The sequence below is a fragment of the Acanthopagrus latus genome, chromosome 20 (assembly GCF_904848185.1).
Source record: "Acanthopagrus latus isolate v.2019 chromosome 20, fAcaLat1.1, whole genome shotgun sequence".
Classification (NCBI taxonomy): Eukaryota; Metazoa; Chordata; class Actinopteri; order Spariformes; family Sparidae; genus Acanthopagrus; species Acanthopagrus latus.
In genome coordinates, this window is record NC_051058.1 from 14,715,598 (window position 1) to 14,728,155 (window position 12,558).

Here is a 12,558-nt window from a genome sequence, read left to right on the forward strand (position 1 = left end):
ACATGCAAAAATCTGTCTTTTTAAGTATTTTATATAAACAGACAACTGTATTTTACTGTGTATGTAATATACTGAATAGTTGAATATACTGTGTCTCTGACCTCTTGCTGACCCACTCCACTTGGATCAGCCTGCAGGTATACAACCTTTTGACTGGGATTCTTTCTCTGAATACTGAAACACATTAATTGACCCTCCTTCAACAGTCACAATATTTAAAAAAAAAAATAAAAAAAAAATCCTGAATTCCCATTAAAGCATGGCTGCAGGGGAACCTGGGGCAATAAATAAACTGTTGTAGTCTCTACCAGCCCCTTGTTGTTCGCACTCTGTTACTGTCACGCAGGCATATCCTTGAAGTACAGTTCACACAGCAGACTACACTTCGCAGTTTAATTATATTCTGCCTGGAGCCACACAGACCCAACCAACCAATTCTCTACTAGAGTTTTACTTGCCCCCTAGGTTTGTGTCAGTGAATGAAAACTAAATGATTTAAACGTTAAGTCACACAATGTCAACAAACTAAATGTGTTAAAATTACATTTTAGGGTCCTTTTATTTGTGTTTTTTGCTTTATTAAAGCATATTACCAGACAAATTACCGCCAACAAATTTGCACACAAGCCACTTGGGGCTTTTATGTGGGTGCCTGTTTTGTCCAATCAGTGATTCAGCCTTGGCATGAACATCATGAAATGAAGCCTCATGTTATAATTCACTGCCAGCGAGCAAAACTGCAGGATTTTTGAATGGTGTTTGGAGAAGTCACTTTGGAGACTGAACAGATGAGCGTCACTAATGGAATGAGTTTTCATCTTTTATGTGTAAATGCTAAATAACTGTTCATTTTTTATTCTGAATGCCTTTTTTTTAAAGGGTCAGTTCAGCCGAATTGCCAAGAAATATTCCTTCATTTCTTGTTGTGTGGAGCCATTCCAGTATATATATATATATATATATATATATATATATATATATATATATATATATATATATATATATATATATATATATATATTTAATTTCACGATATCATTCCCTGAAATTGTTCATCTGTCATGTAAATTTGGGATGCACTTATGTTTTTCCTGGATCTCTGAGGGAATAAATTCAGCCAAGAAAAAAAGAAAATCATTGGCCAGTACTGAAATGGAAACTTTGCAGTATATCTCACATTTTCACATTAAATTAGTTCATTTCCCTCTTGATTTTTTAAAAACTTGATCTGTTTGCTGATGTCATTCAGTGCCATGCGGGTCACTCTACTGGCCTGTTTCTGGCAATTTGCCATAAATTAAATGTGTTTTGAGATATATGCACTATGGACATTGTGACCACTCATATGACCAATAGTTAGAATGAAGGAGGTAATAATGTGATTTAGTGTAGCCCACTTTACCAAACTAATTTGCACTCTATTAAACTTATGTAGGCTAAACCAGGTGACAAGAGATGAAGATGGGGCCCTCTGGGACCCTGAGGGTCTGGGGTCTGTTTGGTGCTCCAGCTTTTAAGCTTTAGCACAACAACATCCTACAAATAATGTCAAATACTTTGTCATCACACACTATCTTGAATTCAGCAGCTCAGATATATTCCTAAAAATACATATCTGATGAGATCTGAGTCAAACAGGTGGAAGGCAAAGAACCGCGGTAACATCGACATAACTATATCCTTCTCCTTTTAATGTGAGTCAAATGCACTTTGGCACGGCCTGGATGAAAGCAGCCCGCACACGCCGGTCCTCTCACGGACAAAGCCATTAGTTTTCTCTCCAGGTTGCATGCTGGCGACCAATTTATTCACCAGCATCTGTGGGGAAGGAAGCCGCTGCCTCTCACCGCTCTCCCCCTGGCAGGCAGCAGCGACTTCAGGGCTCCGCGGCGTCAACACAACCGTTGCTGCTTAAAAAAAAAAAAAAAAAAACTTAAGAAAAATGTCCGACGAAGAACCGCCAAACATGTCAACAGGGAGGAAAAGAGCGTTAAGGTAATACGCCGACTGTATTTTTTTTATGTGACATGGTGCGTGAAGCTCCCTGGAGTTAGCTGCTGTTAGCTAGCTGTTAATTCATGCTAACGTGTCTCGTTGCCGGGGTGAGCTAACAACGGGGAGGTGCGGGGCGTCGAGGCGCTCAGCGGGTCGGACCTTTGAACGTTACATCGACCGGAGTGCTCAGGTGAAGCAGCCGTTAGCATTTAGACGAGGGGTCGTTCGGTCGTAACGATGCTAACGCGGCTAGCAGCAGAGGGGTGGGTACACCACTTGACACGGAGGAGAGAATCCTCGCTACATCCACACAACCTGTGATTAACCGTATAAAGAAACACGCATTAGCTCGTGTGGCGGTTGAAAATGTCTTTATTTTTCCAGAAGCAAAATGGATGAAGGGATTTTTGGACGGGCACGAGACAAAAACTTTGACGTGAGCTAAGAAGTTCAAACATCACGGATGCGGTCAGTGAAGGCATCTTATCATGAAGTGTAAAGATTTTGAATTTTGTCCCTCCAGAATGTTTCAGTAATAATAAAAAAAATGCAGTTATCACGAAGAAAATGCCCTATTAATTAACATTTAACAAACGTGTAATAGGCGCTATGGAGTATGATAAAGAGCATGACATACGAATCAAACGAAAAACGTCAGCAAAAAACCTACACAATGATTGTTAAAAATGTCCTGTGTCCTTTCAGTAAAGCGGCATTTCAATACATATGGCTGTTTGATGAATCAAAGCACCCATTATTAATCACACATTACCATAATGTAACCTACTACAGTGCTGGCAGGCAGCTACTGCCTTGTTGACATTATGCATAATGTTATGTGAGTGGTGCGGCGTTCACGTAACTTCAGGAAAACTTTCGTCATATTGTCCATCGTCACGATTCACTCTGATGAGTACAGTCGGTAAGAACGGATGAAGACGTTGTTTTTGCAGACTTGAATTGCTCTTTGCAAACGTAATTTTAACACTTAGTACGTTCAACAGCATTTTATAGAGCAGTTTGAACACAGCAGAGTACTTTCAGATCGCAGGTGCTTCTGAAGCGCTGCGGCTAATATGGGAGCAGGTCAGGTTGGGCCGAGAGTAAAAGTGAAAGCAACTTTTGGCTGACTTGGAAGGACAATGCAAAAATCCCATTTACCCTAAGGAAATTTTGACATTTGGGCAATTATCAGGGCTGATATTAGTCATATTTCCGATTATTGGTATCTGTGATTCTTCTGTCAAATTGTCGATAAGATAAACTAGTTTTAAAAAAAGTCCTACTTTCGGGTCTGTCACAGCATCCTCTCACACAATGTCCTGCCCACAGCAATATCTGATTAGTAACATGTCAAGATTACAAGCCTATAAACCCTGAATAATCAGAATCTGCAAAGCAACTTGTAACTAAGTGTATTATATAAGTGTAGAGGAGTAGAACTTTAAAGTAGCAGAACATGGAAATACTCAAGTACTTCAGAATTGATCCTAAGTGAATTGTGAAAGTGAGAAGCTTTATTCCATAACTGAAGAGCTTTATTTTTTCTGCAAAAAAATATTTAGTCAGCTGGCTAAACTGTCCAGTGTTAAACTCATAAAAATGAGAGTAAACTTCATGTTTCATTTGAAAAAGGAGGGTAAACTGAATTTATCAGTGTTTTGCCACAACTACAGCCCTGCAAATAAGCACAAGTGTAAATCTTAAAATTTTGATAGCAGAATTTCATATCGTTGCATCAGTTTCAGGGTTGTTGTATTGTGACTGCCAGCTCATCGTCTTGGCTTATGATCATAGTAACACCTGTACCATAGCGCTATTCCAGCACCCAGGAACAGACTGAAGCTTCTGTTCAGAAGATGTCAGGTCTTTGACAGAGTGTTGACAGAATTCATAGGAAACCAGTGGAAATAGGCTGTAGGATGGGAGAAATGTGGTAAGAAATGTTAAGGATGGCACAGTATGGTCCAGTACCAATTTATATTTATAGTGGCCCTTCACCAGATGGCAGCGATGCAAGTGAGCAAATTATATCATACTACTAACAACTTAAGATAAGAAATAAGTATATAATCATCAATGAAATCACTCAGTCAAAAGTGAATAAATCTTATCAATGATAAAGAATAACAGAGATGGTAAGTGTAACTTTACATGTTTCTTTTAAGCCCTAATTTGTTTTTTTTTAATTTGTTTTACTATATCCCTGAATATTTAATGAGTCATTAAACTATGTATGTGATTATTTGCCATACTTGATGTAACAAGCTGTGTTCCAAATGTAAAGTTAAAATGTTGCCCCAAAACATTTAGAAAAAATGTAGAACCTGCTATCAATACCATTTAGATTGAATTTAATGCACATTTAAATTTTTTCTGTTGCTGTTAAAAGACTTTACTTACTATTTGTATACAGCTGCAATATTTTTTCTCTTGTAATCAGTTGACAGAACAAACACAATTCAGATTTTCCTTACATAACTCAAACAGTTTGATCACACTCAGGATAATATATATTCTATATGGTTAAAAAAAACCAAAATCATTCTTTTTTGCTAAATCACTGCACTTCCTGTTAACCACATGGTTCACCTGTTTTCCCACTGGCATCAAACGCAGCACAGAAGGCTTGACAATAATTGGACCATGTGTAGCCAATCATAGGCCTGGAGTATACTATAGCCCGCCCACTTCCTCCAACAACCAGTCAATGTTGGCGAAAGTGCGGCCACAGTTCCTGTAGTCAAAAAGCACATTGCCTTGACAGAGAGGAGGAAGCTGCTAACCATTTACTCATCAAGTGAGGCTGCTGAGTTTTCTGACACTATGCCAACTGCCAGGTAAGGTCCAAATGATAATATCCTCCAGGGTTTCCACAGGTTCCAACAGTTCTTCTGTTGTGATTATTTTCTTGAAAATGTGCTCACAGTACTGCCTGCCTTTCAGTGGGTTCATTGAAAACACTGCAAGGAAGCCTATGATCTCAGACTTTAAAGAGTCTGCATGTACTTCCATCCATTGTGTTATAAATCATGTTAAAACCAAACTGCTGCCCAATTAAAGCTTTTAACTTACTCTGTGATCTTAACTGGACATTTAACATGTTGGTGTTGTTTTTTTATGACAAAATGGGTCCCCTGTTGTGTCACTCCTGTTGTCAAGAGTAGACTTTGGCCACTATGATATCTTATTGCTGAAAAAATATGAGGGGAAAGGGTCATGAGGAAATTGCTAGATTTCAAACATTACAAAATACAGCTTTTCCTGCTTTGATATGCCAACTTTAGTCAAAACATGCATTATCCTAAAACTTTTGAGTGACTCATCTTTAAATGAGAACATAGCTTCATGTTCTGTCTTTTCAACAGGCTGAAGTGCCTGCATTTCATTTGGCTGATCTCCATCAAAATGTGGGAAAATAAACTCAATCATTGCGAGGTTAACATTTCTCATAAAAGTCATAAAAGATCATTGTGGTTCTGGTATGAACTCAAAAGTTTGCAATTACACAGTTATTCTGCCGCATGTGTCATACACATGTTGACTGCAGGGTCAGGCAACAGAGGGATCAGTAAAACATGAGTTTCATTGACTTAATGTCATACAATTGGAAACAGATGATTTTCTGTATCACAGCAGATTTCTGTGTGCTCTCTGTTCCTACAGAGCCTGGTGAGTGGGAGTCTGCATAATACAATATGTTTTTGTCTCTCTGCAGTGAAAACACACTCTTCGGGATGGGAAATCCCTTGCTCGACATTTCAGCTGTTGTGGACAAAGATTTCCTTGACAAGTAAGTCTAAACAGCGCCTTTGTGGTCCCTGATTCCTTCCTATTTCTGCGCCTTAAAACACGCTGACATCTGTTTTATGCTTCCTGTAAGGTTCGGACTGAAGCCTAATGACCAGATCCTCGCTGAAGACAAACACAAGGCCTTGTGAGTTAAAACATCACACATGTGCTTCAGTGGTGCAACGCAAAGGGTTAAAATTACGTGGAACCATATAAGGGATACACTGGTCATTCATACCCAATACTACAGTACCATCTTGACACTTAAGCTGTGCTCAAAATAGCCAAGTTACAAATCAGTCCTCTGGAACTCTGAGCCTCAGAGTTGGACACGCCCACATTTTTCCCTAAACTGAATTTGTGCCAGACTAAACCTCTAAATATCACACTGTTTTGGACTAAATAGTAGATCTGCATTGATATTTTAACTGCATGTCTTTAGAGTGACACAAAATTAATGAACTGATTCAAAAATAGGGGGTTTCTTGCATATGCACGCTGCCTCTCCAGACCCTCCCTCATTCACATTGCAAGCAAATGCAACGGTAACATTATAGCCTTCCTCGAAAAGCGCGGTTGGGTGTCCCTGAACATAGCGCTCGACTCATTTGATTTTCTCCCGAAGGTAAACGCACACAGTAAACAACAAATAGATGAACTAAAAATTAAAACAGATTACTGCCTGATCTTACACTGCCCTCTTTCCTCTGCTTGATAGAGTGCAGATGGTGTCTTTTTCAGGGAATTTGTCTGTGTTAATTTTAGTGCAGAGATAAAAGGTTCACCATCTGCATGTGTGATGATGGTTAGAGGGAGAGTTTTTGACAAATTTTCACACATTTCTGAGTAAAACACTTACACTTACACTCACCAACATTTGTTTTGTCCTCGCCTCTTTAGAGATGAGAGTGAGAATGTCAGGTTTGTGATCTCTAATAATTACCATGGTAGCAAGAGTTGTTAACCTTACTGTTGGGTAATCATTGATTTAATTCGGCATGTTGTGCGCAATACTGGAATTTCTCATTTCGATACACGACCCTGAAAAATACAAAAATATTTTAATTTCTAATAAAGATATAAATAAGATAAATTTAACAAGGCTTGTGTTTTGTTTGTTAAGCAGAGCAGCATTAAAGATAAATTACTTCTAGCCCTAATCATAGGAGAAGCAAGGGACAGGCCTCTGTAGGTACTGCAGCGGTGTGTGTGTTGACTCGCTGCCTGAAAAGAGAAGATAGATAGATAGATAGATAGATAGATAGATAGATAGAGTATTCAGTTTAGAATATTCAGTTTTGTTATTTTTGGTAACACTATTCTAGATTAGACTGAAACTTTTTTAAGGAATTGGATTCCTAAACATATTTCAGTATTTTGATGCATGTGATAAATAAAGTCTGAGAAACAAAAAAGGACTCCAAAAGTCAACAATTCTAAATACAAAATAGAGATGTCCAATGTTAAATATGTCTTTTTTTGGCGATCATCTCAGGAAGATAGATCTTGTCATTACACTGAGTGATGTTGTCCGTGAAAAAATAAAAAGTTGATACTCACAAATACTATATATCACAATTAAAGAGTGAGATTTCCTTGTAATGTGGAAAGATCCCGCTGAGTAACAGACAAGACAAATACTGGGCCATGACACAAACCCTCCTCTGTGGATCGATCAGGCGGTAAAGTTGTTGTTTTGGTTAAAATTTTATTTACAAGTCTCTTATTGAAACAAACAATTCACATTTCATTCAATCATAAAAGGACATGTTGGTGCTGTGGTGACTCCCAGCTACACTGATAGAATCCCGGAGCGTCTCTTGTTCATTTTGCGCTTGATAGAGCTCACCAGACATTGTATGTAATATTCAGACGTTGCCTGTAGCCAGACTGCTCGCCTCCACTTGGCTCTGCTTTCATAAGAGTCCAAAAAATGACTCTCTCTTTTTTTTTTTTTGGCCTTTATTTAACCTGGGTCACTGAGCACAAATGCTGTTCTTCGGGGATTTATTGCTCCACACTCGGGCACATTCACACCTTGAAGCTGCCCAGTACAACGGTCTTATCTGCTGGATGTAAGATAACCACATAAGACCTGTCTGCTGGCCACTGAGCGGCTCCACATTGGTGTTAAGTACCTTGCTCAAGGGCACCCAAAATTCTCATGCTGGTCTCAGGATTGAGCCCATCTGAAGCTCAAAGCCAAATACTTTCATTCCTCTTCTTCTGACATTAACTCTTTACCAGGACATTTGTATGATCAGGGCAATTAATTTGGGATGTGTAACCATAAAGGGATCTTTTAAAAAGCTCCCACAAGATATTCAAATAATTGTACTTACTCACTGATGATGGGACATCTTCTGGTATGTTGCTGTTGTTAATACCCTTAATTTTAATGTAAGATGAATTGTCTTAAATGTGCAAAATTATTCTCTTGATATTATTAGATATCAAAGCCCATATTAAGAAGTCGTTTCAATGAAGCGTGGTGGCAGAATATTCATGTATTGGCACTCTGTTCCATGATTATATATCATCCCTTGATGCAGATTTGGATCTAGACAAACATTCTCTGTCATTATTAAAATGGCAAATTTAGAGGATCGCGCAGCCTTGGCAGATGTATCTGCTCTCTAAGTGCTTTTCTAGCTTTGATGCACGTTGATTGAATGACTGCAAACCTGAGAGGGGAAGAATTCCATTTACTCGCGTGTAAAATTCTAAGCAAGCGCAATAATTGTAAAATCATAAAGCACCAGAGTAATGCGTACACGATATGAAGACAGAAGAGTACATTAGATCATCTGTGTCTTTTACAATAGCTACCTTGTCAGGTCTTGTTACTTGACAAAGGGACACATGTGACCTTGGGCGGTGGCGGCAGCAGCAGCGGTGGCGGCAGCACAAAGCAGCATCATCAGCAGTGTTGTTCTCCTCCAGCACAAAAGCAGCGGTGTTATCTTTAGCCCCACAGACACCGTTCCCTCCACATTCTGCACAAGGTCAGGGCAGGATTAACATGCGGCTTTGGTGGTTTATTCCCAGCACAATGCATTTCAATGCATGTCCCCTCCAATACCACACGCACCAGCATACTCGCCCTCACGTCCGTCACTTTTTATCTGAATGTACATGTGTTTTTTTTCTTTCTTTGTTTCTGTTCATCTATAAACTTTTTGCAAATTAAGCTTCAGATGCTGTGATGCTAGCCACAGATTGTGACTACGACAAGAGGTCATTCACAAGGTCACTGGTCCGTGGAAGAGGAAGAAGTTGACTTCAGTGTTGTGACGAATAACATCATTACTTAAAGGGGCCACAATAGACTTACAAGGCTAGTCGACTAACGCCATTGTTGTGCTTTTGAATCTACAGAGTGTAACACGATTCATTTTTTCTCCCCATCACCCTGGTGGGAGAGAGATCATTGGATGCAGTGCACTGTGGCCATGAGTGAATTCAATTATCTAGTCACAGCAGAGCCCATATAATCCTGTTGTGGCTGAGAAATTGCCTTGCTGTAGAAACCATCAACATCCCTGTTAGTGCTGGCTAGGGATTTGATGTTTTTTTTCTTTTGATGCCTTTTCATTTCACTTGGAATGTTTCAAAGTAACAATTAGTTATCAGTTTTAAAGATGCAATATGTAACTTGGACTGTAGACATCTATGTTTCGTGTTGACATAGATATCTACAAAGGTTAGCATGCTAACCAGCTAGCTCTGGGCCGTTCTGTCTCGTAATGCCATGTAGTGTAACTTAGCCATCTGGAGGTGGCCGCTGAGTGATGCCCGACTTCCATCTAGCTCATCTCCCGCGTTATGCCTCTTCTGTCCCTGCTCGGGCCCTGTTGTGTCGTATCGTGTCTGTGTTCCCTGTTGTCAAACTGGCCTCCCTCGGTTTCACGGGCTGCTGAGCCCAGATCTGTTGCCTACTCGTCCTGCTTCCCGCCAACGTTCACCGCTTGATACCCTGCTCCCTGGGAGTGAAAACCTCCTTGCCTCTGCGGTCCCAAGCCCCTGTGCTAGCAGAGTAAACACCAACACTCTGCATGGCTAACTGAGCTAACCAGCGATCGGCAGCTAATGTTTGAAGCAGTTAGTGGTCACTCTGGTGATATATATCTGGTGCTTATGTATTGCGTCTTCAAGTCAAAATGATTTAGTTTTCTTACTAACTGGAAACTAGAGTGGAAATAATTACTTGATTAATAAATTAGTTTGGCAACACTTGTTTGGCTCAATGTCTAGAATTAGCTGGTTTCAGCTTCTTAAATATACAGGTTTGCTTCTTGTCTCTGCTTTACATGATTGCTCATGTAATATGTCTGGATTTATGACACTTTGTAAAAACTTTGCTTTGATGAAAAAAAACAAAACAAAAAACCCCCACTAACCCCCTAGGAGTCCTGGTTGCTCAGCGGTTAGGATACATACCATATAAACCACAATGTCTCAGTTCATTTCCGGCCACAGACATTTGTAGCATCTGCATCGTTTTCTCTTTCTTCATGTATCCTGTACTTTCTCCTGTCAAATAAAGACCAAGAAATACTTACATAAATCATAGCATAGAACCAACCTGGTAAACTCATCTCTCTCTGGTCTTATATTTAACACAGATTTTTACAGTGTGTTGGTTAGTGACTCATGTCGCGCTGAAATGCTCAGGTCCTGTATTGTAACTGCTTTCATTTGAACTCTCTCTCCACTGTGGTTTTCTTGAGCTGCAGTTGAAAGGGTTGTGTTTCAGCAAAAGCTTTTTGTGTGTTTCTGAATTCCGAGTATGAGCGGAAACCAACTAACCAAAGCACTGTATATGACTCTCTTCCGCCCACCGAGACGAAACGATCATCGAGCATTTCAGCGGGGGATATTTGTCAGATGTGACACTGGAGGTCTTGCTCACTTTTTGCAGTCACTGCTGCCATCATGTGGCTTAAGTTTGGTACCTGCAAGGTGGGGAATATGCAATAGTGTTTTATAACTCACAATGATGGAACATATTGTCCTTATCCCCAATGATAAGATGAGACAAATAAGTGTCATAGTTTCATTAAAGACATACTGTTCACTGAACTGTTGTCTTTTAGAGTTTATACTGATTGGATGCCTTTGTATTTTTTTTAATTTTGTCGGCATCTGTTTGTTATTTATTGTCACATTTCTGCCAGTGGTGGATGACTTAGCTCAGTGCTGAGTTGCAATGGAAGGGGTATGTACCTTTTATACCCAGCAGGGGGCAACAGTAGCCTGCTGTTTTTACCCCAAGGAGTCTCCATAGGAAATAACATGTCAACATAATGAAAACACGCCTCTTTCTGCAGGAGATTATATTGTGGACAAATAGACATTTTTATTCCAGGATAACTAGGCATTACAGGTTATTTCCTAACATACCATCCACCCAAACCCTCTCGGGCTTGTTAACCATATCATATTAGAGCTAATGATCATTAGCGTGTCAAATGAGTGAGTCATTGTTACTGTGAGTGTATTGTCACCTCCGAGGGGGAGAAACAAAAACATCAGCTGGCTCCTGAATATCAGTGCCGTTCAAACATTTGTTTTATGACTCCCTCTGTCCAATGATAATTAATTGTTTACTTTCTCATCTCGGGATGATGGCGTGACTCTTTTCAGAGGTTGTTTGCTCACAGCAATTAAGTTCATCAGTGCTCATCCTCCTCCCTCCTCCTCCTCCTCCTCCCTTTCCCACCCCGCTCTCCCTCCTTTTTCTCCCTTTCTCTATGCTAAATGCAGATTAGCAGCGTCACAATCGCATCCAGAATGAGAGTAAACTCCTCATTATGCCGTGTGACCCTCTGCTGCATGAATAATTCAGGGCTGCAGCGTTAGTGGCTGGCTGTTATTAGCATTCGGGATGGCGAAGGAAAAACGAGAGAGAGGGAGAGAAGGGGGGAGAGAGAGGGAGAGAGGGTGGGAGGCTCATATCACTGACAGGGCTGACTCAGGGGGATCAGCCCTGGATTGAGACACACATCACACACACATCATCACACGACACAGGAGATCAGTGGAGGTGCCTCTCCACTCACACACCCCGCTGTCTGTGTACATCTTACACACCCCTGCCGCCGCCGTGCAGCTCAATCTGCTTACTGGGAGGAAAACAACAAAGGCCCCTCTCACTGAGTACATGCTAAACACTGTGGCTCCTGGGTGTGTGTGTATGTGTGTTTATGTGTGTGTGTGTGCATGTGATTGATTCTGCTCTGTAAACACACTTGACTCTCACCCCCTTTTTTATGTCTATTTTTATTTTTTTTTATACATAACGAAGAGAATTCTGAGTGTTAGAAACCCCCAGCGGAGCTATCCTGGTGTCTCAGGAAGAGGAAACACTCCCCCTTGTGTGTGTGTGTGTGTGTGTGTGTGTGTTTGTGTGTGCTCACATGCAAGCATGCGTGCAGAAGCTGCATGTGCCTGCCATGGTGCCACTTCACTGGATGCACTCATGCTTGACTGAGTGTGTAGACACATCACCCCCCCCCCCCCCCCCCTTTTTTTTTTTTTTAACTTCCCAGCTCTCTTGTCTGTTGCTGAGGCTGAGTGCTGTACTACAGTACTTAAACTCACCTCCGCCGGCCCGCTGGGGGGTCAGAACATCCGGCTCCCCCTGCTGCTGAGGGCAAAGGTCGCGGGCCTGCATCCATCAGCTGGCCCCCGCGCCAAGAAGAGAGAGCAGAGATTAATGGCACTCGACTGGTAATTGAGACATCAGAAAACATGCTCGGCTGCTGACAT

At 40.8% G+C, this 12,558-nt stretch overlaps 1 protein-coding gene and 1 long non-coding RNA gene across 8 annotated transcripts in view; one reads left to right on the plus strand and one right to left on the minus strand.

The window, feature by feature from the left end:
- Positions 1-1,670: 1,670 nt before the first annotated feature.
- LOC119010017 lies at positions 1,671-2,297 on the minus strand. The gene is made up of 2 exons (XR_005071868.1): positions 2,155-2,297; positions 1,671-1,907 (listed from the first exon to the last, which is right to left on the minus strand). It is a non-coding gene; the product is annotated as an uncharacterized LOC119010017 (long non-coding RNA).
- LOC119010015 (adenosine kinase-like) overlaps positions 1,851-12,558 on the plus strand; it is a 111,829-nt gene continuing 101,121 nt past the window's right edge. The window contains exons 1-4 of one of the 7 annotated variants that reach the window (XM_037081824.1): positions 2,131-2,258; positions 2,380-2,463; positions 5,714-5,788; positions 5,879-5,932. In XM_037081824.1, coding sequence (XP_036937719.1) covers positions 2,459-2,463; positions 5,714-5,788; positions 5,879-5,932 — 134 coding nt within the window. In that variant the 5' untranslated portion in view covers positions 2,131-2,258; positions 2,380-2,458. Of the gene's footprint in view, positions 1,996-2,130; positions 2,259-2,326; positions 2,464-4,534; positions 4,836-5,678; positions 5,789-5,878; positions 5,933-12,558 lie in introns of those variants that run through there. The other 6 variants (XM_037081821.1, XM_037081822.1, XM_037081825.1 and 3 more) reach the window with 6 other exon arrangements.